The sequence below is a fragment of the Dendronephthya gigantea genome, unplaced genomic scaffold, assembly GCF_004324835.1.
Source record: "Dendronephthya gigantea isolate DGI-Jeju-01 unplaced genomic scaffold, DenGig_1.0 000020F, whole genome shotgun sequence".
Taxonomy (NCBI): domain Eukaryota; kingdom Metazoa; phylum Cnidaria; class Anthozoa; order Malacalcyonacea; family Nephtheidae; genus Dendronephthya; species Dendronephthya gigantea.
In genome coordinates, this window is record NW_021163030.1 from 2536577 (window position 1) to 2563611 (window position 27035).

At 36.1% G+C, this 27035-nt stretch overlaps 4 protein-coding genes across 7 annotated transcripts; 3 read left to right on the forward strand and 1 right to left on the reverse strand.

Annotated features, from left to right (window-relative positions):
• Positions 1-516: 516 nt before the first annotated feature.
• On the forward strand, positions 517-3589 carry LOC114521608 (high mobility group B protein 3-like). Its single transcript, XM_028542099.1, has 4 exons — positions 517-667; positions 1188-1498; positions 2661-2903; positions 3141-3589. The coding sequence occupies exons 1-4, from the start codon at positions 661-663 to the stop codon at positions 3294-3296; spliced, it is 717 nt and encodes a 238-aa protein (XP_028397900.1). The 5' UTR covers positions 517-660; the 3' UTR covers positions 3297-3589.
• A 7015-nt stretch (positions 3590-10604) lies between these two features.
• LOC114521570 (DCN1-like protein 4) lies at positions 10605-16938 on the forward strand. Of its 4 annotated transcripts, XM_028542044.1 has the most exons (10): positions 10605-10753; positions 10911-10965; positions 12994-13076; positions 13311-13390; positions 13615-13685; positions 13979-14070; positions 14345-14453; positions 14683-14787; positions 15078-15180; positions 15858-16938. In XM_028542044.1, the coding sequence occupies exons 3-10, from the start codon at positions 13003-13005 to the stop codon at positions 15911-15913; spliced, it is 690 nt and encodes a 229-aa protein (XP_028397845.1). In that variant the 5' UTR covers positions 10605-10753; positions 10911-10965; positions 12994-13002; the 3' UTR covers positions 15914-16938. The 4 variants fall into 4 exon arrangements, with proteins under 4 accessions (XP_028397845.1, XP_028397848.1, XP_028397847.1 ...); XM_028542047.1 differs by lacking the exon at positions 10911-10965; XM_028542046.1 differs by lacking the exon at positions 10605-10753 and having other exon boundaries at positions 10764-10965.
• A 789-nt stretch (positions 16939-17727) lies between these two features.
• LOC114521476 (kremen protein 1-like) lies at positions 17728-19807 on the forward strand. Its single transcript, XM_028541940.1, has 5 exons — positions 17728-17811; positions 17896-17925; positions 18294-18326; positions 18943-19251; positions 19542-19807. Exons 1-5 carry the CDS (start codon positions 17802-17804, stop codon positions 19604-19606), a joined length of 447 nt encoding a protein of 148 aa, XP_028397741.1. The 5' UTR covers positions 17728-17801; the 3' UTR covers positions 19607-19807.
• On the reverse strand, positions 19734-21448 carry LOC114521474 (interferon regulatory factor 1-like). Its single transcript, XM_028541939.1, has 4 exons — positions 20848-21448; positions 20590-20660; positions 20235-20364; positions 19734-20039 (listed from the first exon to the last, which is right to left on the reverse strand). The coding sequence occupies exons 1-4, from the start codon at positions 21224-21226 to the stop codon at positions 19936-19938; spliced, it is 684 nt and encodes a 227-aa protein (XP_028397740.1). The 5' UTR covers positions 21227-21448; the 3' UTR covers positions 19734-19935.
• Between the last annotated feature and the right edge of the window lie 5587 nt (positions 21449-27035).

The window sequence follows — 27035 nt, forward strand, 5'->3', positions numbered from 1 at the left end:
GAAGCACAAAGCCAAACATACGGTGAACAATCAACTCACTCCAATTTACTTTGTCTCGATTTCGAGATAACCCCACCGGGATTATGACGTCACAAGAAACCCAAGAATTTGTTAGCCTCCCCCGGTCCTTGGGCCTCTATTGCCCGTGTGGTGTGAAAGTTTAACGTAATATAAAAGCAAAGCTTTGAATTCCCTCAAATGTGCTATTGCTACAATTTTAACCGGATAGGGCATGATAGGAAATTTGATACACTAAATGTCGAGGGCACAGGCTACAGGTATATTTTCCTGAGAGTTTTTTTCTAGACCGACAATTAATCCTCATTCTTCAAATGAAGTATTTATTCTATAAATGCGTGAATTCTGGTTTTATTTTATTTCACGAACACGTAAAAATATTGACTTTTCCGTAATTGCTACATAAAAATTGCTACATCATTTATTCAGTTTGTTTATCTTGCGCATGCTCAGTGCGCGTTGGCGGGTCAAGCTTGAGATATGAGCGTCCCTTCTGTGAAAGAATCCTCGTGGGGCCACACGAAAGCTTTGTCTTGTATAAACGACAGTAGAAGCGAGTGAGCTAGCAAGGATTTCAAGCTTCTCTCGTCAGAATATTTTTTTCATTGAGTATACATTATATTTTGTGGAAGAATCAACAAAATGGAAGGTAAGAGCGGGCGAATTCGCGAATACGCAGCAAAATCTGTGTGTTGCAATTTTATAGTACTAGCGTTGGACGATTATATACGATCTATAGTCTCTACTATGGTATAGACGTATAGTATATTGAACTATATATGACTATGCGATTATAAGAACGAATTATTATCCGCTAAGAATTGGTTGAAATTGCCTGTTCGATATTTTAATTATAAGAATGATTTTTTTCCTTAATTTAAATGATTTTTATTTGTGTATAAGTGCTATTTAAGCAAGAAACATGGCATGGCTGATTTCGGCGCGCCTCTGTTTACAGCTCGTTAGCTATGTTATATACTAGTCTATATAACGCTATAGAGGCAGCTCTAGCCTGCTTACAATAATACTACACTGAGGTAAAATATAAATTCTCTTCCTTAACTTGTAAATGTGATAAAATCACGGCCCAAATGTCGTAAACGGCAACTTGAATTTGAATTCTTCCTTAATTTTAAAAATGTCTCCCTGTTTCGTTTGTATTTGTAAAGTGAGCAAGAAGCGGTCCGGGGACAGTGTCAAGTCTGCATCACCAAAGAAACAGAAGACTAGCAAGAAAGGTCAGAGTGGGAAAGGAAAAAAAGATCCGAATAAGCCGAAAAGACCCAAGACAGCTTATCTTCATTTCATGGATGACTTTCGTGCTCGGCGTAAGAGCGACGTGAAAAATGGCGAGGAAAAATCAACCAAAATCGGTGATGTCGCGAAGGATGGAGGAGCTGCATGGGGAAAAATGAGTGAGGAAGAAAAACAACCTTACGTAGATAAATACCAGAAAGAGAAAAATGAATATGATAAGAAGGTATGATTCCTTTGCCAGTATTTCTAGTCTTTTTATTTTCATAAACCAACACTCCTAAAGAAGCCTTCTTCTCCGATCCTTCGTCCTCGACGGTTGTGTTGTACAGGAAGTGGATGGCGTATCACGTGATATGTTTCAGTGGTTTTCAGTGGTGCTTTTTCTATAAATAGGAACACACTTTGATGTATATCCCAAACTGGAACACATTTACTATGGTTTAATTCATGTTTGTTCTTTTTGCCTTTTTATCTTATCTTTAATGAATTTTTCTCAACATTTGGCATGTTGAATGCCCTCAACAACTACCTGCTTCTGGGTGAAGCAACTTGAACACAGATTGAATCTAAATGGAACTAAATTAAAAGTTGGAAACAGTTTTATAGTAGAATGCCACAAATATACATTTTGAAATCAAATCAGGAAAGTTATAACTCGGAAAGAATCAAGCCTATGCCAACAATTTTTTAGGGCAGGATATCACCTTTAAAATTTTAATGATACCTGATGATGCCTAATAAAGATGTCTACAATGTAGCCATTTGGCTAATCATTAACATGCTTTTTCCAAAAACAATATCACAATGCAGGTTTTTGTAAATGCCATAAATTGATATTTGATTGGTTATTTGCACCTTTCCATGTCAAGTCATGTAGATTAAATATCTGCTTGACCATGGGCTAGTTACAAATTATGCAACATTGAACATTCCCAGTTCAGTTGTAATTCAAATGTTTTTTCACTTGAATAGCTGTTCTGCTGAACTACCGTGAACATTCAAAGGAGCATCGTATTTGCTTCTACAAGCTGAGAGCTCACAAATAATTCACACCCTTGCTGTTGGTTGTATATAAGCTGTAGTTAACTATAGTTGATGGCAGAACTGGCAAATAAGAATGTATTTTATTAATTGTGTATTTTAGAGTTACGTTTAATTCAACTACTTAAGATAGAAAATTTAATTTAATTTATACTAATAATGGGCCTGTGGCCATTAGGTAGACCAGAAGCATGGAAATGATAAAATTGTTGTCTATTTCATACAAGCAATACAGACCTGCATATACAAAAATACACGATCCTGGGGATAATTAAATGAAAACAATTATTATTTCATTGAGTATTTCATTTTATTAATTTGCCAATGTTATTACCTTTTTACAGCTGAAACTTTTAAAACCTGCCAAAGATCAAAATAAACCCAAAAGGCCCATGACCTCATTCCTGTACTTCCTTGAAGAGTATCGTGGAATTAAAAAAGAACAAGGAATGACGGGTCCGGATGTTTCAAAATCAGCTGGAGAGGAGTGGCGTGCAATGTCGGATAATGATAAACAGAAATACATGGATATGCAAGCAAAAGCAAAAGCCAAGTTCGAAGAAAATATGAAAGAATATTTAGCCAAGGTATTATTAATCGTTTTTGGTTAAAAATGTAGGGTTTGATTTAATTTTTCAGCAAATTTTAAAATAGCATGTGGAATGACATTGGAAGCAAAAACTACCTTTTATGCTCAACAAGGAATTACATTTTACAATGTGAGGCCTGAGAAACAAACTAAGTTCATTAGGTGCAGGAGGGTGGTGATGGGGATTTTCTACAGGCTGTGAGAGCACAGTATATACTATTTATCTTTTCTGTAGAACCCTGCCCCATCTCCACAAAAGAAAGCGAAGACATCGAAAGCGAAAGTTCAGGAAGAAAGCGAGAGCGAAGAAGAAGATGAAGATGAGGAGGAAGATGATGATGATGAAGAAGAAGAGGAAGACGATGATGAAGAAGAAGAAGAAAGTGACTAAACCTTTTCGTTGTATTTGCCATGTTGTTATTACTTAGAATGATCTCCTACTTTTTATCTTGTATTTTACCTTTTTAACCTTTCCAACCTCAGGGTATACCTTTCAAATGAAAAGCATTTTGCATTGATTTGGGAGCACTTTAATGAGACAAAATGATACCAAAAACTACAATTACTGATTGTCAAAATATATTGACAACCGTCACAGCAACCATGTATAATCCCAGGGCTTCCTTTGAGATCCATCCTTCATGTTTCTAATCTCGAATACATTCTATTTCATAATTGTCATAATGACTGTATTATTTTCATTTTATGAAATCTTTTAACTCTGAGGAACTCTGAGAGGTTTGTAAATAATAGCAACATGCAGTATTTTGTACAAGACTGTTGCACCTTGATTTTATCACAATCATGGCCATGAGGACCTCCTTATGGAACTTTGTTCAACTGTGTTGATTGAGTAACATGGACATACGATATGTATCTTAATGTAATAGCTTTTTGCAATGTTATAAATACATTTTAAAATATAATTGCTTGCATTTTTTTCCTTGCGGATTGGAAACTCATCACGAAAAGCTACGTATTTTTACAGGGTTATTTATTTGTAACTTTAGTTACATTCTGTCAAGATCAAACAAAGACAGGGGTGACAGTGTGACACCCCCAGCTCTTGGTAAATTAGACCGTCCAAAGAACTGCCTCGGGCACCAAGTCGGTTCCGAAACCTTAGGACGACAGATGTTGTTTTATTTGACAATAATTTTGTGCCGCTCTTTGGACTTGAATAATACAGTTTGTATTTGAAACTTGTGGATAACATACTATAACTTCCAAATTAGCAAATATTAGAAATGTAAAATAAATACTCTGATCAAAATTTACAGTCTTATAATACTAGCTAGGCTTTCTATAAAATACTAACACTACCAAAGTCGGTCCCAGAGCTTAGGCCATCCCAACCTCTGTCGCAGGGCACTTCCACCCTGTATATTCTCTTGATGTGAGGCTTTGAAACTTAATAAATGAAAAATCAATAGGGATTTGTGGTTACAGATTACAGTTTTGTGGTTGAATCCAGGTTACATCAAACATCGAGCAAATATAGAGCGATTAGATAACCACTATCCAGTGCCGCATTCAAAAGCTGGAATCCAACTGGCTCCAGGGGCGGATTAGAAGAGCAGTAAAAACATCAAGTTGCAGGTAGAAGGTAACAGGTAACTAGTTACAGGTAAACCTGAGTTGTTACATGCTCCAAAACCACCATAATACTAGGCCTGCTAGTTTACCTGAAAAGACTACATTGAGAGTGTGGCTAAAAGAGCTGCAAGGCCAAAGGAATAGTACTGTTTCGGAAATCTAAGAATTTATCGGCCCCGATTTGTAAAATTACAAAAATACTTTTCTATCTCAGCGATCACGATCGTCGTGGCGCGCTGGGATCGCCAGCTAATTGTCCTAATTGATTTCCATTTAATTGGCACACGGTCGCAAGTATTTTTTTAGCGATCGTAACGATTAAATGGAAACCAGCCTTAAGAAGACCAAGTACAACAGTTTTCACTGACAGTGCATTCAAAATAGACCATGTGACCCTATACAGTCCAGTTGTTTTGTCGAAAGCCCTGTTCTGCTTGGCTGAACGGTCCAATTTTTCACGCACATGTCTCGTCCGGTCTCGCAATGGCTAACAGCAATGCCCGACAAGCTGCTTGACAAGTTGCAAGCTATCATAGCTTACTGCAGATGATGAAGTATTTCTCCTTTTCCAGTAACGAAATTTTTGGGGACTATTAAAAATTAATTCGAAGGCCGTTGATAAATTGGCTAGTTGATAACTTGCAATTTTATTACTCAAATTTTAGCACCTATTAAACCTATTAATGGGATCAAGGTTTATTTGGTGTGGGTCATGGTCATTCCACACTATCTGCTGGGTGGAAGGGTTCCTACTTTTCTTCATCATGAAAAACTAATTAAGAAATAAGAATCATCGTGGATTTTTTTTATTGATGCTTGATAGACCACGTAACAGTGGTCAGTGGTGCCAAATGCCAAGCTCAAGAAAAGTTGGAGAAAATTATCGGTGCAGTTCCCCAGATCTTGCCCAGTTGCCCAAAATTGGAGCAGCCGAGCAGGTATTTCCAGTGTTATTTCTGCGATTATTTCTTTGCTTTGCACCAGGAGAAAAATCCAAAAATTTGTTATAAATATATAAACACTGCATCCCAAGGACTGCATCGACCTAGGACTACCGCCTACACAAAAATACACATGATTCCCAGAGTAATTTTATTTAGTCATACGTAAGTGTAGACTTTGTCTATTCAAAAATTGAAATATAACCTGTGGTATATAGTAAGGTGACTTGGTCGTTTTGTACAAATATATGAAATAAACTATGTGATAAAATGTTAAAATGTTTATGTAAGCAAGTTTCATTATTTAAGAATATTTAAAAACTGCTTTTAGCTGTACAACGTCAATGAAGTCTACTTTACATCTCAACTTCTCTACACATATTTTACACTATATGTATATGAACAAATTTACAGCAAATGCAGTCGAACAATTCCCTAACTACAAGAGGTCTTTTATATTGACCGGAAATGTTCGTGTCACCTTTAAGAAATTTGAGGCTACGATGATACACATTCTGGCACTTGAACGATATTTGTATTTATTGAATTTATCACTTTGCCTTGTTTCATACCACAGGGATGCGACTTTTGACGATTTAAAAACATATTTTCAAACGAGCTACTGCCTTCGCTTGTTTCATTGGTTTCATCCTTTATCGACACGGTGTTAATGGAGCCATCTTCACCAAAACGATACGATATTTCGTTCGGATCGATCCACATCGTAAATTCTTTCGGCAATGATAAATCGGATATTTTCACACCACATTCTGTGGCTGCCTTGACGACAATTGGATCCATGATATGATTTATTCGAATACATCGGTAAGCGCTTCCCAGTTGAGGGTTTTCGAGGTGCCAGTGATGGCGAAAGTGGGCGAAGAGAACATCTTGCATTTTGTTCGTAAATTGTTGTAACTGTTGCTCTGTCAACCTGCAACCCTTTTTTAGCATATGAAAAATGAATTTACACGCAGTATGGATTTCGTCCTTCATGATTAATCGTTTAGGCAGCCACTGTTTAATCTAACAAACGCTTTTCAATCGTACAAGTTCGTAATACAAATACTGAAATACAACTTCGGTCGCGAAGGATTCTTGTTGTGATCTCTTTTGACTGAAATCCTCCCAACGAACAAGACGTTTACAGCGATTAAACTTTCTCGAACTTTGTGCGATGCGAATGAAGACACAGATCTTTCTCCCTTCTCAATAGACACTTTATATTTCGTCTAAATCGTCCAAAGCCAACTCACAAATATTTTTTTGTTTGGGATTTCTTTGTTGAAGAAAATAATCCTCTGTGACGTCAGACATTTTTTTCTCCTCCAATCAAAATCCTGTTATACAATGACGAGTGTTGCCAAGTAGCGACCCTTCTAGTAATGGCATGGTTAATAGGAGTCCATCACAATACAAAGTTTTCCGTCGTGTAACACGTTTGAAATCTGTCTTCATTTTCATCTATTTTGTACTTGTCAATGGAATAGTGTGTGCGAGTAATAAAAGCAGGTTCCCAAATGCACGTTATCAATACCACTGAAACTATCGAGGTTAATGTATTAAACTCTGGACGGCTAGTTTGGTATACAAATTGCAAGCGGGCTTTGTTTTAATCCCATGCAATATTAAGCGATACGACGTAGTCCGATTTTTTTTTGATAAATTTCATATATATATTTCGCCCGTGTAAGTGGTGAATTTGTAATTTGTTACGGCAAATAGCACAAGATCGAATGTCGATTTTTAATAACAAAGAAAATTAGCCAGTGCCAGTGCCAGTGGTCGTGTGAAGGGTGATAACATGAATGGTCACAGACGAAGCTCAAGAATATGAAAAACGTTGCTTTTGAAGAGTTCTTGTGTAGTCTTCAGTGCGGAATATTTGTAAACACACACGTCGTATTCATGGTGGCAACGCTGATAAAACTAGAAAAAGGGCAAAGAAAAATGACACATGTTTTTGTTTAGGTTGCTTCCCGAACAAAAGACGCTTTTCAAATCCCCGCTGTTTTAATCTTTTGCCACGTGTGATTTGCATTCTAATATTTTTGATGCAGCTCTTTGAGGTTAATATAAGCTTATAATAAATTCATAGTAACGAGAGTATAAAATAATAATAATAAATAGAGCCCAGCGTGTATGCAAAAATTGTTATTCAAAACGAAAATAATAGATGGCATTAAAGAATTGGCAGCGGCACACAAGAAAACCATGAAAGACAGAAAGAGCCTGTTTTCAGATTAGTTTTGCTGCCATTTAACATCACCATAGATACTCTGCTTTGGCGTACTTTATTGATCATCTAATATCAGGAATGTGGTTTCCTGTGTGGTTAGATTAGACTCCGCATTCCTGACCAGTTGACTAACAGACAGTTTACCTGCAGTGAAGAATATTGTGTTGGCGGGCACACCGCCAAACGATATGTTATGGTATAGAAGTTTAGAGCCTTTAGTAGTTTTAGGTTTTATATGCCATGAATTGATTAAAATTGCTGGTTTTTATATGTATTTAATATAGTTCAACGAAAGTAGCACTGGGATATTTGATGCATGGGTAGGACGTGAATGTATCATATCGACATATGCATGGCGGACGTGATAGGCCAACTCTGAACTCTCTTCCTACAAATACACAATGAAAGTGCAAGGCATAACGAACATGGTCGGGAAAGGATGATAGAGGACATTGGTTTCGTAGATCCAAAGAGATTTATAAGATTATAAGTATTATATTTATAAATAGTCAAAAGGCACCTCTTTGCTGGAAGAAATTATACCATGCAGCAGTCACGAATTAAATTTTTACTAGGATTTGTGGTATCACAGGTTATGATCCGATAAATTGTTCATAAATTCATTGCCGTCATTAAAAAAATATTTAGGAAATCAAGATAGGTAGGTATAGTTTAGAATAAACTACTATGAGTACGGAAGAAGCTGATATTGCAGGCCTATATCCACACCTTTCTTTTCAAATATAGACATTTTCGACTTGTCGTCATGCAGTTGTTATGGAAAAGCCAGTCGTTCACAAAATCAAAACCTCCAATTTCTGAAAACTGGCTTTAGACCAAGATGTGAGAGTCTCAACTCATAAGTATCTATCATATTTATGAAAAATATTCATCCTATCCCATATCCGTTTCTTTGCAGGCTCATGTTGTCGCCTCCTGCATGTAAACTAGTAAAATACGGTTTCATTTGAAGCCTTTTTTTTAAAATCTCTAGTCTAGCATACTGCTTTGACTTGGAGCTCTCTGTGATGACCAGAAAGATTCTGTGATTCAAAAACAACAAGAACATGCAAAAAGAAGTTTGCGATTTTATAAACTGTAACTGTAGACACTGTAGAAAGTTTAAAACGCGTAGAAAGCTTCTATGTGATTGCTTTCGTGCTGTTATTAAATACGCTTGATAGGCGGTGTTCAATATCTGTCCTTCAAATTTACCCTCTTGTATTCGCATCCTGTCATTGTTCATAACATGCTGACATTAATGACATACTTAACGATTCTGATAAAGAGAAACTTTCTCTCAACATGTATTAATGTAAATTTGAATTGCTCCAGACAAATCGCTTTTCGTAAACTAATGTTTAAATAAGGAATGATCGTTGGCGCCTTTTAAACATTAGTATATTGCACTTTTTAATAACAGGATGCGGCATCCAGCCTTGGCTTTGCGCAAAACATCGAAGTCTTTCTTATTTTATATTTTTGTTAAACAGTAGATATATACACCATGCACACAAACTCACGAAGTGAAACTGACGAATTAACAAATTCCATGCATGAATCCAGCATGCGTCTATTGTAAAATGACTAAAAAAGATCAACTGATTCAAATATTTAACAGATAACATATCGCGGAATATTTGTCTGTGCATTGTATTATTGCTATATCCATGCGGCAAGCAGTACTTCAGGACGAAAACAAAGAAAACTTTACAATTTACAAACAAACCTTAGAATATTATACTAGCAACTCGTTTTAAATTTCACTTTTGATTGCTGAAAAATTCTGAATATTTCATGCAAACTATCATGGCATGCAACTATCAGGTAAACGTTAGAATTAGCTAGTATGCAAAAAGGTAAAGGACGGCTGTGTGTAGTATTACAAAATTCGATGATATCGAAGCACCGCACACTTCTGAAACACCGCCCCTCAAAAAAAATATAGGTGATAAACAGATGTCGTACAAATCCTTAGGAATCACAGGCTCTAGTTACGACACCTGATACAGTGCAATGAACTATGAAACTAGAGTCCCACGAAAAATATCTTCATGCAACTGATTACTTTGTGATTAAATTGTCTCTATGCTAAGGGGTAAAATTGATGCAATTTTGGAAACACATTAACTAAGAATCATCTGATCAACCAAAGCCTAAAGTTCATGCAAGCCTTGGCAGTTTGTGGGGCGTTCGCAATCATGTATGCTCTAGCCTGAACCAGTGTGATCATCTATGCAAATTTGTTAACCAAAGCTGCTCAAATCTTGTTAGAAAAACTTAGAATGCCCCTGCCTGGTATAAATTTGGCAATTATTAAAATCAGGTAGGCTGTCTATGTGCATCTGACCGAATGTAGCATAAAAATTTCCAGATCTGTTGTTACTACGATTGTACGAAGGCAGGATAGCGCTATCCACTGGATAGTGATTTTATCAACCGTTCTAAAAATGCTTGAAAACCAATAAAATTTCAGCGTTATAACGACAAATTATTAAAAAGAATCGTCAATTTAGGAATACTAATAGTTAATCCGAGTTGATTGGATAGGGCACTGTCTGGGCACACAGACCTGAACACAGACCTATACTTCGCCCGCCTTACACGTAGCATTTTGACTTACTTTTTGACATTGAAAATTATTGGGGGCGGGCTCGTTTTTTTAAACGATGTTTAGAATAATCATGCATAGACCGTAGTACGAGGCATGGGCATATTGTGTCATATGAATCTTATACCCAGCTCCCTGACTCTTCCACAGTCCCTAACAAAGCGATGAAAATTGATGACGCAAAGAATCATGGGAGACGAGGCCCAGCTCCTTCGTTATCATTTCAATCGCGGGGTTTGTCTGTGACGTCACAGAGTTCAAAATAAAGCTCAGTGGGTTGTACCACTGGAGTGAGTGACTAGATAGTGGAAAGATGAGACCATTGATCGATGAGACGAGAGCCCTGTGATTCTGCTATAGAAAACTAAAGTGTTTGGGTTGTTTCATTCTACTATTTCTTTCTCTTATTTCATTGGCTGTCAATACGAAAAAACTAGTTATATTCCACTTTCTTTGTTTAGGTAAGTTTTTTAGTATTGAATGATTCTTGCCACAGAAATCCTGTATAAAACCACTTGAATACTTGATCAACTTGACGGCCGAATAACTATGCGGAATATATAGAAGTACTGTATAAAGCTTTACTAAGATTGTATTTCTATTTCATGTCGTACGTAGCGAATGCTATATTAGCAAATACATAGAGAAAGAAATAAGGAAATTTTACAATCAGGTACGTTGGAATCGGTTGGATATCAATCAATAAATATAAAGGGTGATGTAAAATAAGGGGTTTTGAAGGGTGCCAGGGGGTCAAGGATTATTTGATACGAGCTTCAAACATCTGAGTAACATGCAGATCAACAGAATGCAAAGTCAGCAGAGATAACCTATTGTACTCTGTCACTGTGTGTTCAATAAATGAGCAATTCGCAGCACATGATTTTAAATAGGTTTATTTACATACAAGTTGTGGTGTTCTATTGAATGGAGATAAATAATTGCCTTTGTTTTCTCTGTGTTGCCTTTTTTGTTTGTTGTTTTCTTAATAGCACCAAAAGGTATTATGCTTTGGTATTCAGCTGATAAACCAACCTCAACTGTGACTTAGAATGCATGCATAAGTTCATTAAGATTGCATTAAAATGTAGTCTAGTTTAAGCCCGTTTGGCCAGACTTATTTGACTTAGTCTATTTCCACAGCTATGTACTCAGCCAAGCTAAAAATCTAACTGCAAATCAAACCATTGTCCACCAATAATTCCACAACCTGAATACAATATATAATTTAATACCAACCAATTGCAAATTTAAAAATAAGCTTTTAGCCAGGGGATGTATGTATAAAGGCTGGATAGTGCTATTCACTGGATATTGGGTTTTACATGTGTTGCAAGAATGCCTGAAAATGAATAAAACATTTCAAGTTAACATTGGTTAAAGAGAATCCTCAATTAAGGACTAGCAAATAGGGACCAACATTGACAAGGTTATACCAGACAAGGGGTACTCTGGTCGTTATTTAGTTTTTATGGTATAACAGTAGATAAAGTCAAACTATCTCTAACAGCACTGTTACAATTACAATCATGACAATTTAAAAATGTATGTCATTGCTATGTTTCAGTTTTCAAGAATTTATCATGTGTGAAAAAATTAGGTTTCAATTTTTCTTTTCTTAATTCAGTTGCATTTTCTAGTTGATGGTTTAACTTCATCAGTTTCTTTATTGTTACCAAATGCAGTCTATATTATTTGACCCGGTGAAACTGTCTGAATTAAGAGAAACAGTTGTTAGTTTTGGCAATTTTTAATCTTGTGAAAATATTGATCCTCAGCCAGCCTTGATTGAACCATTAAGACATGAGTTGTTAAGATAATACTTGCTAAAAACTTTTCCAGTCAATGTTTTGCTAATTTTAAGATATGTATATACCTACAAAATATAATCGAGAGGTTTGGCGAATACAATGATATCGAAGACAACATTAAAATATCTTAATACCATTGAAGATACCATTTTATTTTCCCAGTATTTTTCTTAATGGTCAACAGACTTCGAAAATACGTTTTTGTATGCGAGTTTGTAATACTAACTCACTGATGACGGCCTTTAGCACGAAACGTCGTTCTTTGTTTTAAAACCTTTGTTGCACGACATTTGATGAAAAGTTATCCTCGAAATACGATAGCCCCACCTTTTTCACCCTAGGCTTTGATCTGGCGTACCTTACGTACCTTTCGCTCAGTGGCGGTGCCGAGCGGAGGGGGGGGGGGATTGAATCAGTTGGCAATCGGCAAAACCACCCCATAATATAATTTCTCTTCATAATTTTCCCTTTCCCAAGAATGTCCGTGGGAATTGTTCACAGAGAGCGATTAAAGGCTGCAACTAGAACGATAGATTGGGAGGTGTTTATTCATGCAGATACATTTTCAGATATAGTATGTTCTTCCCGACGGATTTCTTTTGTAAGTGCAATAGAAATCGGACAGAAGTGCATATACATATGAATAAACAGCCCCGGTTATCGTTCTAGTTACGCCACTGTCCATGTGACGAAGTAAGATTTATAAAACTATAATGAGATTTATCTGAATATTAAATACTTAAACTCGGTCGTCTCGACATTATCCTACCCATTATCGTTCATTGAGATAAGTGCCATAAAATCATCGTTGATCTTCTCTTAGCTAATTGTTTGGAAAGGGTTTTCTCTTTCTAATCTATATCTTAATATTTCTTTATTGTTTTATATAGTAGTTTACAATGCCGCCAAGAGGGAAAAGAAAAGCGGCTAAAGAAAATCAAACAACTAAGAAAGCTAGAATTGAAAGTTTCAGGTTTGGTTTTCATGCTTTGTGCATGAAGTTGTGCTAAACGTAACTATGTTTGAACTTCATGAAAAAATTGGAATTAATTACTATAAACATCTCCTTATAAAAATTTTAAAAAAATATGGGAACAGTGAGAAGAACTTTTTTTGCAAACATGATTCAAAATTGCATGTTTAATAAATATTTGACCGTCTTTGTGGTTTTAAATTGCTTATTCATAATATGTTGTCTATTGTATAGTGAAACTAATAATAAAAAGGATGATTTATCAAAACCATTTTCGGTCAAAAAGTGCAAACATTGGTTTGAAGAATACGCAGGTATGCGTCTACAAGAAAGTGCACGTGCAACACGATTGATGCATGGGTCTCATTTACGTAAACTCTGTAATAATGGCGCAAATTTTTAAAACAAATCCTTCAATTTTAAGGTCTGATGGCTTGCAAAACTTGTCTTTGAAGTGGCCATACACTGACATACATGTTCATTTTAACGTCACGTGAAGACTGTCTGTAAATCTTCTTTTTAACCCTTTTTCTTTTAGATGAACCTGATTTAATTGGTCCTGAAGGAATTCAAAAATTATGCAAAGATTTACAATTAGACCCAGAAGATGTTAGTATTTCTAATCGATATTGTTAAATACAATACACTTCCTGCATATGCATGTACCATAGTGTGGCTGTTAACATTACAATCATATATCTGCAAAAAAAGTAACACTTTACTGAATTAGTCAAGTTTGCAGTACCTTTCAAAAAATTTTCAAATCAATCGTCTCATAGGAAAGCACCATGCATACTCCCATATGTGAAGTAAGGCAGAATGTATGAACAGATGTAATTTACACGAGCTGAAACGATATGAAAAGCTCTTAATTTCTTTCTGTGTTTATATAAATTGTTTAGATTGTAATGCTTGTTGTAGCGTGGAAATTAAAAGCAGAAAATCTTGGGTTTTTTAAATTCAGTGAATGGTCAACAGGAATGGGATCTTTGCAGTATGTTAATAATAATTTTGAATATTTTAAATATTGTTTAGTATTTTCCCGTTCTTGCAGGCTTTATAGGACTAATCCTATTCGTCAAAATCTAACGCCAAGTTGGATGGAAAGGAGAAGGAGAAAGTTGAAAGTTGACTTACCGTTTGTTGCACGCGGAGTTATTGTGGTTTTGAACCTACAGCAAACTACTCAGTTTCCCCTAGAATCTCTAGATAACTTTACGGTGAATTCTATGTAGGTGTAGTCTATTTCTCTTTTTGTTGTGTTCTAGATGCGACTCTACAAAAAAACTTCAATCCAAATTAAAGTCTTTAAAGAACTTGATTAACGATCCAATTATGTTCAAGAAGATGTACAGATATGCATTTGATTTTTGCAGGGTATGCATGGATAGAAAAAACACTGCTTTCTGACAACAGGGGAAGTCTGCTATTTTGTAGATCTTTTTCTACATCTAATATGTTGCTATGAACTAGGGCTGCCTTTTGCCAAAATGGCTGAAGAAGACATAAACATGCATGATGCGAATATGCAAGTTAATTGGCTTTATTGATATAGATTTTTATGGTGATTCTTATGTTTCTTTTGTTTTTGTATATTTCGCTACAGAGTCAAGATCAGCGTAGTTTAGATATTGATATGGCAATGGAAATGTTAAAAATCTTGCTCAGAGGGTTTTGGACACTCTTAGATCCCTTTGTTGAATTCATAAAGGTATGTACTGACAAGTCGTGCATTTCTAACGAACGCAATTTCATTTTCCGTCTTTCTTTGCTTTTCTTACACTGCTTTCATACGGTGACATTCTCGATAGCCTGGCCGATTTCAGGGACCGCCTCGAGGGTTTTTTATCTTAATTTATTATTATTTTTGTAAAAATAGGCAGCGAATGACACCATTGGTTTACAACAGAATTTTGGCTAATTCAATACAGCTGATTATACTTTATTTCATTATATTCTAACGCCATGCAGATACAGTATATTTCATTTTTTTCTTTTCAGCAATCTGATTACAAAGTAATCAATAAAGACCAATGGTGTAATGTGTTAGAATTTTGTAGAACAATAAAACCAGATTTATCAAATTATGACGTCGATGGAGCATGTAAGTTTCACGTTGTTCGTGAAAATAACTTCAGAATTATGTGTGATTTTATATAACACCCTCGCTCTTGCATACAATCACACGAAATTGTTTGCGATACAGTAATCACTGTTTACCTTGTCAAATGAATTCTTGCTTTAATACGAAATTAATTTTCCTTTACATCCCATGTAACCCTTCACAATTTTATTACGTCCCTCATATACTGAATAAGAAACGCACAGGCATTTTAATAAAATACTGAACTATTATACATTTTACTTTGCAATATAACCAGGGAGCAGCGTCCTCAAATAACTTAGCATGAAGTGTGGTGTGTAACAACTGCCTAAAATAGACAAAACACTTCTCGAGATTTCGACCTGAGGGCCTTCGTCAGGAGAGTTAGTGTGATTATCGCATAGGGTTAGTTAGTGAGGGTTAGTTAGGGAGTTAGTGAGTCACATAGAGAGTTAGTGTGATTATCACATACTATCCCTTAGGTTGAAACGTCGAGAAGTGTTTTGTCTATTTAGGCAGTTGTTATACCACATTTGATGCTATTTTACTTTGCTATCATCTTTCAAATATAAATATGCCCTTTTTCATCGAGATATCCCCCTTGTTGCCACGGTTAAATATTCTAAGATGTATGGAACCATAATTCTCAATAATAGTCTTCTGCCTAACATTTGAAGGGCCCGTGATGTTGGATGAATTCGTAGAATGGTTAAATAATCGCCAAAACACGTAGAGTGGTTCAGAAAATGGGTAAATAAGTTCCAGTGGATTACGATGGATTCAGATTAGTTACAGACGCGTATACGGTGTTTTGAGTTGGGAGATAGAATGCACCTTTATGCATGACCTTCCCTTTTAGAGTAAATTCATTTTATATTTATTGAATGGCAATCGAGACGTAATACATGCAGTATATAGTGTGGTGCTATTATATACTACGATCTATGTCTGGCATGATTTCAGCAGCTGTTACTATAAGGTCGCCATAAACGACGCTCTCGATATTCTTCAAAAAATTTGGATGATAACTGATAAAGAGATGTTGCATTCAAATAATTTTGACTCGTTTCCTATACATGTCACAACAATGAACCGTGCATCTAGCCCAAAAATAGTATTTACCATGATGGTGAGGTCTCTTAGGTTGTGAGGTTATTCATATCACACTAAAAATCCTTATCCAAAATGCCGGATGTTGGATGTTTTCGTTAGGAAATAGCGTTTTTCGAAGAAGAAAAAAGGAATTTTATTTGCTGATATTACGACGATGAAAGTCGTGTCATGCCTATAACAAGTGTCGTCTCGTCTCGTGTTGTGTCGTGTCGTGTCGTGTGTTTTTTTTCCCGCCCCGTGTTTTCTACAGGCGTCTTTTACCAGAATGTATCACAGTCTCCCCAGTCTCCAACAATATTGCACACATATGAAGAATTGGAATTCAGTGTAAATTAATCAGTGATACGAAACATGCCAAACATGATGATCAGATTACTCTCAGATTGCCATATACATATTTCTGTAAAAAGTATATAAACGGTTAAATAGTTATGTTTTTCGAACTCAGAAAATATTTTTCGTCGAATTTTTTTCTTCGAAACACGCGCCATATAATAAATAGAGGCTCTATTATTCTCAGGAAAAGCAATTCAGCATGTTTTCTCACTGAAGTATTTACTATATATTGTATATATACAAAAAGCTGCGCTTGTAGTGGTTTGCTCTACTATTTTGTAAAGAAATTAAAACTCTTCACGATTTTGATACATGCATAATGTAATTAATGTTACTACGAAAAGCTCGGTGCCTTATTTATTTATTACGATAAAGGCGCGGTATCTTAATCATGCGTATTTTAAATTTTGCTATCAGCGAAATGAGAAAATATATGTGGTATTTGATGGGAACTATTTTTTCAGCAGAATGACGAGCACAAACTTTGGCGTGGCATGATAGCGACTTCAATTTTTAACTTCTCCCGCACGTTATCTCGCACTATGCAATGCATGCCCACCAAACACGCAGAATTGCCACGCAGGCGACGCAAATCTATTGTGTCGAACATTGCTTTCGACAATTAGTTAATAGTTAGTGACAATTGCTGTCACTATACATGGAACACGACAGCTCCCAATACAACCTCGTACCCAGGTTCTACCCTGAGTACGAGGTTCCTCCCAGCACTGCCTTATATGTTCCAACACTGTCTATTTGAAACGTATCGTTTTACGTATGACAGAAGTATCGAAGTCGAAGTCGAAGAAGTGTAATTTGTTTCGACCAGCTTATCCATCCATTCAAAAACAATTACCTAAAAATTTTTTATACAGGCGTTGCTTTTAGCGTAAATGAGAGAATATATAGATATGAATATGTCTCAAAAAGTGAATATGTGTCGCGGCGTTTGCTATCAGCGCAATATATATCGTATAAATAAACTCATTTTCAATGGAGTCAGTTGTAATGAAATTTTTGGATTTTTCATTTTTTCATTTGCGAACATGCAGGTATTGAATTTTAAGGTGTTCTTGTTATTGTATTGTGGCAGGTACTGTTCATAATAAACAAAATGGCAGTGTCATTATGGAGTTTGTTAACTGCGTATAGATAATATAAGCTGTCCAAACATGTATAAAGGTATAAAAATTTTTTCCCTTACAATATTTTCCGTTATTTTAATTACATAGAAAATTTTATCTACATTCGAAATGTTTTTTACAGCTTTTTCTCTACTAATCATTTGGACAACAGGTATGTCTTCAGTTGTGAAGTTTGATTGTGCTGTGACATGTTATATTAGGAAATTATTGAAAATGACATGCACTTTATCTCAACATACATCTTGCATGCCTATATTGCATGCTTAAGAATATTTAAAATGTTGTTACGAGCTTTACACAACCTGTCCCAGAAATCTAATTCTGTGTAGTGTAGTGGATTATACTATAGGTAATGTGAGAGTGCTCTTATATAAAGTTGCCCCTCGCTTTTAATTGCTCTCTACGCCCCTGCATGAGGGGAGCAAGAACTTTGAAACCTTGTATATAGTGTATGATAAGACATTCATGCTGCCTATGATTACACTCGTTTAAAGTCTTTTAAAACTCCTTATTGTTTAGGAATTTTCGCCAGCAGATACCTGCCAAGCAACGGTAAGCTATTTATACATGTAGTATATATACATCGTTTGTCTTGGGTCCAATTTTTTATAACCTCGGATAACTTATTGTTCTTTGATCTTTTGAAGCTTGGCAATAGTCAACACCCACCTATATGCATGCACCCTTCTTGAATTAATATGGTTTTTATTTATCACTGATTCATTGGACTAGCAACAGATCTGTCTGTAGCGTTTTAGGGTTTTAGTGCTTTTGATGGAGGGGCATCTGGATCTGGTAGCCTTTTAAGATTATGCTGATTGATTCATTTGTACGCGTATAATTGTAGCAGCTCCAAGTAGCATGTGAGAAAAAATATTTAGGCAGTAATGCGTATCCCCATTATCTTTACGGGTAAATCGTGTCCCTATAGCATGCATTGATAACTTCACAATCTTCTCACACATGTTGTCTTTATATGAAGAATATTGAATCAATGAAAACCCCCAAATGTAACTTTGATTATATATTCCATTGGCATTTGCACTCACACAAGCATATATATACATGCAGCTCATCTCAATTCTCCAAGCCCATGCAAGGTCTTGGCATTTAGCTTTAGAGTTAAGAATTGTCAGAATTAGTCACAGAAATGTTTACTTTCTCTTAGATTATATCGGATGTTATCGTGATGACAAAGAAAAAGGCCGAGACCTTCCCTTCCGTCCTCAAACACGCACACACAATCGCGGCGACGCATTATCGTGTGTTTTAAATTGCGCCGAGTCTGGATTTGTATACGCTGGTTTACAGAATGGAAATTTATGTTTTTGCGGGAATAAATATGGTCGCTACGGTCGTGTTCCAGATAAACACTGTAATTTAAAATGTCTTCAACCTGTTGGTGTTCAGAAACAAAGTGTAACCGATGATATTTTCAACTCTTGTGGAGGGAAATGGGTCAACTCAATATATTCAGGTATTCGTACTCTATACGTTTAGTGCCATTTATTGTAAGTATTATAATAGAACGAAAAATTATAAGGGAAATTACTATGTTACTATATAAGGTTTTCTCTGTTCATTTTCTTGTTATATACGAGCTTGTTTACGCGCCCTCATGCAATTTTGAGCTGCACGCATGTATGTGTACATTACTTCAGTTGACTTTTTTACTTCATGCAGTTTCCTTATGCAAATTTTATGCATATTTGTTAAAAAGCATATGCATGCATGTTTCACTTGAACATTTTATTATTTACCTTTCAGTACGTGGTATTCAGTATCAAGAAGTCAAAGAGGCTAAGAGGATGAAAATAAACAATGAAAATTAAGTTTTGAGTACGCGTGCAATGTATGTAACTGTGTATTCATAATTATAGCTTGAACCAGCTGGGAACCCGGGCGTATCATAGGCTAAAATTTTAAGACAACATTCTTTTGTATATAGGACGGCACATAAACACACCCAAACGCGCAAGAAATATTGTACATTGTATTTGGTTGATATTTTTAATAAAATCCATCTTTCTCGATCAGCTCTTCCATTTTTATATTTCATTGATCATAGAAGAAAGTTTTTTCAAATGGTTTTTTTCGGTTAAGCCGATTGTGATAAGAACTAGTACCAGTGAGAAACTGTCGGTATACTTTTTACTCGACCCTAGACAAAGCCAAACTTGGGAGTTAAAAGTTCCTCTATTGTCTTGTTTGCTTCCATGTCATCCTCGTCAAGAGAGCAACATAAGTTTGAAAATTTATACAACTCTAAAAGAAAAAAAAGATTATTTGAAATACTTTGAGAATTTTTTTATGTTGATTGAAAAATGAATGTAAAAGCGGGGGGGGGGGGGGTAATTCCAAGGGGGTTGTAGCAATGCTGGCCTTGGTCAAATCATTTAAGATTTCTTTAACATCGACATATATTATGGTATTAAAAAATATTTGTGTTGAAAAACCAACCTTGGGAAGTTTGATAGACAACATAATGGCGCCATCCTTCAAAGTTTTGAAAATCAATGGACATACTTTGATGGATTGGTTGTTCCATTTTCTCCTGCAATTTTTCAGCTTGGACCTGGTATTGTAATTTCTATTTCGGAAAATGGTAAACACAATATCAATGCGTTGTAATGAGTAATTTTCCCTTGAGTTGAGGGAAAGATCGTGATTGAGTTTAGTTGCATATAGCTGTTTTCTATATTATCGTCAAATATTGTCAACAATATTGATGAAGTAATACTATTGTTAAACCGAATGAATCATGCAGTAAAATGGTAGCATGATCGATACCGGATATTGAAAAGGTGAAATTTACCTGACGTGTGTCTATTTTGTTGTGGCAATGTTCCCCATTGTCTTCTTCATCTTTATTAAATTTCGCTTTGTCTATTCAAAGAAGAAGATATATATAAATACAAATATTATGGTTTCCTACTTCGTACGTTGCGAACTAAAATTTTATGAACATTTAATATCGAAGTACTTAGTGTACAATTTATAAGTCTACGAAAACAGAGATTGTCTTTATATAGACTGCACGTGCTTGATAATTGATAAGTATTCATGCAACTACCTCTGAGGAACCTTCGTCTTCTCACAGTCACCTCACGTTGTTTGTGCAAGAACTGATAGATTTTTCTCGCGTCTTCTCCCTTCGTCTGACTTAAAGTTTTTAATTCTTTCACGTCACTGAGTGCATTCAATGCACATCTGAATCTTGATTTCCATAGTTTAGCATTCTCTCTGTCATTTCCCGGTACATATCGTTTCTTATACATCGCCCATTTTTTGAATAATTGTGAATCAGTTTCTGATTTCCAGCCTTTCTTTCGACCATGTCTCCATGAGATTGCAAATATTTTTTTATCTCTATCAATCCAAGTTAGACCAGGAGTTTGATTGTGCTGTAGCAATGTGAGCAACCAGTCTCGCAGCTGAAGTCTCTCGGTCATACTGGAAGCCAAGATAAGCGAATCAATCGTTTGTATATATGGATTTCAGATCCTTTTAGAGATCGCGCACAATGCCAGCAGCTGGAAGAAATTTGACTGAAATATTACACTGAACCGGCTAAGTTGGTTTCTCACATTTTACTGCTTCACTTTCGTTTTTTGCAGTAAGTTTATCAGCAGCATCCAGCGACCCTTAATTTTCATTTCGATGTGAGGTGTAGGGCTGCCTGCTATTTAAATACCTTGACAATGTAGTTCATGGAGCTTTCTGTACAATGCACGTGTTGTCATAAAGACACTAACATCCGGCATCATATTCTAACAATAGTTATATGACATGCCGGGAACATAAATATACTTTACTTTACATAAAGGGGAATGCCCTCTAATCTATTTAATTGTGTTGGATTTCGTACGAATTTCTGATATTTCTTGGACCTGCTTCGCATAAACAATTAGCTATAACTGCAAATCTCAAACAAACCAAAATAGTGCATGCTGTTGTAATTATAACTTCGTTTGATTTCCGGTATTTTTGAGTTCCGTCTCTGTGGCGGATGTCTACTTCTAAGAGCATGACTTTGCTTTTCTTGCATGAGTAACCCGAGTGCATGCGCGTAAGCGCTATAATACAATACAGTCAATACTGGACATGAACTTCCAGCTTCCTCATCATTTGAGATTTAAAGATCAGATCTGATGAATTTACTGTGACAAACCTATAGTAGTGCGATGCATTCTTTACCATTGCGTGTCAATATATAACTGGTTTGACAAAAACCTTTATTAGTTCATGTTATATTACATATATTTACAACAATGTCTAGCATTAAAGGAAGACAAGTTACTTTAAAGCTTAATTTCTTAACAACGATGTCTCAAACCAACTAACGCGATGTATCTAAACAAATCGGTTTATCAACTGCTCGAAGAATGAAGTACATATACAACTTGTATCGCACTTTGGTCAAACGTCGAGAAGTCCACTTATATCTTAAACATGCTGTTAAGAAACCGATTAATCTATTTGAGTATTGGCTTGTTCTATCTTGAAGCTGCTATAATTATTAACTTTGACCTATTCTCGGAAGAAGTCGTGCAATGAAAACAATTCCGATTCGAAGAATTTGTAAAGCATTTTCGAGGTATCAGTTGTAAATAACTGCATTTAGAAATGATCAAACTCTAAATGATTCTATCTGTCACATGTATAACTTTAACTCGATAAAGGCTTTCTTATATAGTATATATTCAGCCGACTACTATGAGTCAGCTGAGATCTTAAACGTTCCTTACAAAGCATCGAACCCTGAACTCTGAGCGCGCAAAGGATGTAGGGTTATTGCGTATTTAGATTCGGAAACTTGGCTTTCCAAGAATATAATTTATTTCTACCAAGTTCATGTGTACACCGATTGTACTGAGCTTCAGATTATATATAGTTAATCACAACTATGGATAATTTTAATGGTGAGGATAGCGGTGTTTCTACGCATGTGCAGCATGTTCTACCTGATGACTGAGATGTCGTAGAATTTGACACTAGAAATTTGCGCCTCGGCGTGATCCAGTCAGGCGCGGATCCAGCCGAAAATCTGACCGTGTCATATTGGACTAGAAATTTTCCGGTCGGGGGGTGGGGGGTGGGGGCGTATGGCGAAGGGGCTATGGACCCTCCGAAACAAATATTTTCTGAGCTTTGGTTCTACAATATTCTTCAGGGAACGTTTAAAAGCGAATATTGTAAATCCCTGTACTTTCATAAAACCACAAAACCATTTCCAAAATTTTTGGTAAGGTATTTACGGATATTTCATTCACACTCAACATAACGTGAAATTTGCATACACAAATTATTCACAGCGTAAATGCAAATTTGTATCATAGGGCGCTTTCCATTAAGCGGCCAAAAAGGTCAGACCGGTCATATTTTAAATTGAAATAGAGTATTTCGTTAAGAATATAGCGGTGAAACTGCATTTCCCGTGTTAGGCAGATGTAAATAATGATATACTTTTGTCTGTACCGACTACCGAAATACAACAGAACCGGTCTGGCCGTTTTTCCGTATAAAGGAGAGCGCCCATAGTTCGATTTAAAACCTAAAAGTCTTACCTTACAAGGACATTGGGTAAAGATTTTCAGTATTTGTCTCTTGGGAAATAGCAGTTTAAAAATTGTCGTTGCGATTGTAAACGCGAGCGAGCGAAGCCTGTCTTTAGTAATAATTCCATCATGTTGTAGCCTGAAGAGCGATATTTCCCCTGAAATATGCTCGCTTAGATTTGCTTTTGAGAAATTTCGACGGATTCATGTATTAATGCATTCGATTCAGCCTGAATCAGCGAGGATGCAGCGAACAGACCAATTTAACGTGTTATGTATAAACTATATCCGAGTTCGAAGTCGAAAAGTGTCGAACTTTATTGTTTATCATGTTTATTGCGCAATCAAAAACAGGCCACCGTGTCGCACCGTGTCGCACCGTGGCTCACGTGGCAAAAGCTTGCCCTGTGATTGGTTTGCTACACTGCACCGTGTCCGAGCGTTACTATATTTAGTAACAATTGCGCAATAATCTGCACGCTGACCGTGTCAACTAGTTGCTGTGATCGCAGCTTCGAATGCACGACTAGCTTCCGAACATACTCGGCACAATTCGGCAAGCTTTCGGCGAATATTATAGTTCAGTGTTAACTGAACAATCGTAATATGAACTTTTAGCAGGAATTGGTAATAATATGACAACGATTACGAAAGATATTACTCAAATTATTTGTTTTAGACATATATTTCCTTAATTTTGGTGTGATTCAAAGAATTAATATGTACTTCTAAATAATGTGTGAATATTAGATTGCAGATGGGAAATTCTGGATGGGAAAATCTGACCGTGGCTCGAGCCACGTTCGATACGGTCTAGATCCGCGCCTGCCAGTGAGTGGAATAATCAGTTCCGAGTCGCATCTAACACGTAAATTAATAAGTGTGCTTTATATTACAGAACACTAGATAGATGATGTCGCGTGTTTGTCATAATATTTTAATTCAAATTTTTGCTTAGTATTTTCACTTAATGGCATAATTCAATTCTTTGAGAGAAAAGCAGCGCTGAAACGTAAAGTATCATGGTTTAATAAACAAAGTCTTTCTTTAAACTACTACCGAAGCGACGTCCGTACCGTCATTGCACTTCCCGCCTATTTTCCTTCCCATACAACCCAAGTGTAACCACTTATCTAATTAAAGCTTAAGTGTTGCAAAAGCACCTGCTTTAAAAGTAGATACGTCAAATTACTAATGCAAAACATATGCAACAAAAACTTAACAAAATTAAAGACTTCCGAATGGCCCACGCCGGTATTATTTGGTTTTACGAATCTTTCATAGATACATCATACAAAGAAGACGATTATTATGGGCAGAGTAGACCATGCATTCTTATATCAATTATCAAACCTTACCAGTAGAGAATGAGAGGGGGACGCTGCAAAACACAATATGCCTGAGAGAGCTTCAAATCCATGTATGTTTTAGAATCTTTTCAATGCGAAAAAACTTATTTTCTTACTATACTGTGATGCTCGATATTGCCAAATTCTACTCATAGAATTGGAAAGGAACTTCATTTTTGCATATAGTAAATTTTGGCACTCTTGCACAAATAATATAAAAGACTTAAGACTATGCCATTTAATTCCTTAAACTTCCTTTATGTTTTCACATTATATATGCCAGTTTGTATCCAATTCATTTTGCATGTTGTATATAAGAGTGTTTATAGAGTTTCTATGTGGTTCGGGCCATATAGCCAAAAAAGCTTCAGTCGACCTTTTGATCTAAAAAGCTTTTTGGGAGTGTTATATTAATATAGCAATCTTCAACACCTGCCTCGAGCCATCGACAAGCCCTCGAACCACCTTTGATGAGAAGTTTTTCAAAGGCAATTACTCACTTAACACTTCTTCCTGGTTATTCTGTATATGCATGTAGCGCGTATAATCATGTTCTGAAAACTATGCCTAGAGTAAAGCAATTCATAGATGTTTTCATCCCCGCTCCTCACAGCATACTTTTTTTGTCTTCCTAAATTTTAGTTGCCGTCCTGGTTTTCCTCCCTTCTTCACTGTAACTTGTATTTATTGCGCCCATCATATTTTATGCGGTAATCACGAATATATGACTGATATACACAGACCCCAGATAATCGCGTCAAATATTAACCGATCGTAGCTATGACTATATATGGCCTATAGATAAATCCACCACGTATAATCTCATTTCCTCAATACCTTCATACATCATGCATGCATGAACAATGAACGCTTCGCTTGGAGTAAACTGGAACATATATGGGCATGCAGTCTCTCGCGCCGAAAATTTCTTGCCGTTGAGAAAACATTTGAAATTTTGCGTGGGACTTTAGGACCCCACGGGTTGGTTTGTTGAGTCATGCATGGGTGTATATAGTGGTGTTTTTTTTATCTTGGGAGCATACATTGGTCTTGTTTTTGCGGATATAGCTACACGTGGACGTTTGCAAACGCAACAAATTTAGGTGTGGTGACCTAAAGTAGGCTAAAAACCACAACAAAAAATGCGTTCATGCAAAGATATCCGGATAAATAAAATCACACTAAAACAAAGCTATACTCATGCAGTTGATATTTTGTTTAAATTATTTATGTATTGAGTGCACGCACTATTTAGTGCGGCCTTCATGCATGAGAACCACACATCTATAAAACCCATTATATTGGCTTTTTATATCATTTTCTTAGGGAAGCGGACAGGGGGGATCAAAAGGAAATCAAAGCGGATTCACGCCTCTTTTTGAGAATATCGTTGAAATAGGAAACAAAACTACTGATTAACAAAATGACGATTGCAATTTTAGAGCTAGCCCCACACATATAGAGCCGTACTAATTAACGCAGTATAACCACTATATATAATAGGGAGAGCCAAAAAAATTAATAAACCCGGCTTTTTGTCATATCTATATTGTTGTAGTCTGCCTTTTCATGCATTGCCTGGCAGTTTCATATATTAAGTGCCCCCTGCATGTCTCTGCTATTTAAACTGATAGACTTATTAAAAGAGACAGAATGCTGAGTTTGTACCCATACTTTGCGCGAATGTTCACTTCTGCCTGAAATGAACGTGTGTCCGCAAGCTCGCCAACTGAACGCGGAATAAATGTATATATATAGGTATGTCGTAGCTATATATTGGACGATGAATATCATATATTATATATTCAAGTGGCCAATGATGAGCTTATTGTTCCGCCCGTTTTGGATTGCTTTACCATGACGTCATATGGTTCATGCTGCAGGAATCAAAAGAATCTTGACATCATCCACTGAACATTGTGTATGAAAGCAAGCAAGCAAACAGAAATTTACTGTCCCGTATACCATCTTCCCCATGCCGATGCACAGTGATAACTGAATATACGCACGTGCATTATTTTTATCACTGAAATAAACTTATCTCTACAATAAGCCTAACAGTATTGTCTCTGGTATATATATGTATATAGCTTAGTCAATTAAGCTGTTTCTGTTGGTCAGAGGCTTCTAGAATAGTTCAACTCTAATGGTAAACCCAAAAGTATGTCATTGACAGCTTGTTCACATTTCTAGTCTAATGACTTGTATTTGTTTCACCCCAAAATTTAGTTAACGCTAATTGCAGATTGATTTTGGCAAATGTGTTTTAGACAACAGATGCTTTGAGACCACCAGGTATGTGGTTGAATATTGGGTGCAAAAATAACTTAAACTATATTCATTGCGGTATAATA

Excerpts from the sequence above, each read along its gene's own strand:
- LOC114521608 (XM_028542099.1), top strand. Across the intron at positions 1,499-2,660 it reads AAAATGAATATGATAAGAAG|CTGAAACTTTTAAAACCTGC; the intron begins GTATGATTCCTT and ends ACCTTTTTACAG. Across the intron at positions 2,904-3,140 it reads TGAAAGAATATTTAGCCAAG|AACCCTGCCCCATCTCCACA; the intron begins GTATTATTAATC and ends TCTTTTCTGTAG.
- LOC114521570 (XM_028542044.1), top strand. The coding sequence starts at position 13,003 with ATGCCGCCAAGAGGGAAAAGAAAAGCGGCTAAAGAAAATCAAACAACT. Across the intron at positions 13,391-13,614 it reads TTGGTTTGAAGAATACGCAG|ATGAACCTGATTTAATTGGT; the intron begins GTATGCGTCTAC and ends TTTTTCTTTTAG. Across the intron at positions 14,071-14,344 it reads ACAGGAATGGGATCTTTGCA|ATGCGACTCTACAAAAAAAC; the intron begins GTATGTTAATAA and ends GTTGTGTTCTAG.
- LOC114521476 (XM_028541940.1), top strand. Across the intron at positions 17,926-18,293 it reads ACTAATCATTTGGACAACAG|GAATTTTCGCCAGCAGATAC; the intron begins GTATGTCTTCAG and ends CTTATTGTTTAG. Across the intron at positions 18,327-18,942 it reads CAGATACCTGCCAAGCAACG|ATTATATCGGATGTTATCGT; the intron begins GTAAGCTATTTA and ends ACTTTCTCTTAG.
- LOC114521474 (XM_028541939.1), bottom strand. The coding sequence starts at position 21,226 with ATGACCGAGAGACTTCAGCTGCGAGACTGGTTGCTCACATTGCTACAG. Across the intron at positions 20,365-20,589 it reads ACAAAATAGACACACGTCAG|AAATTACAATACCAGGTCCA; the intron begins GTAAATTTCACC and ends TTTCCGAAATAG. Across the intron at positions 20,040-20,234 it reads TGTCTATCAAACTTCCCAAG|AGTTGTATAAATTTTCAAAC; the intron begins GTTGGTTTTTCA and ends TTTTTCTTTTAG.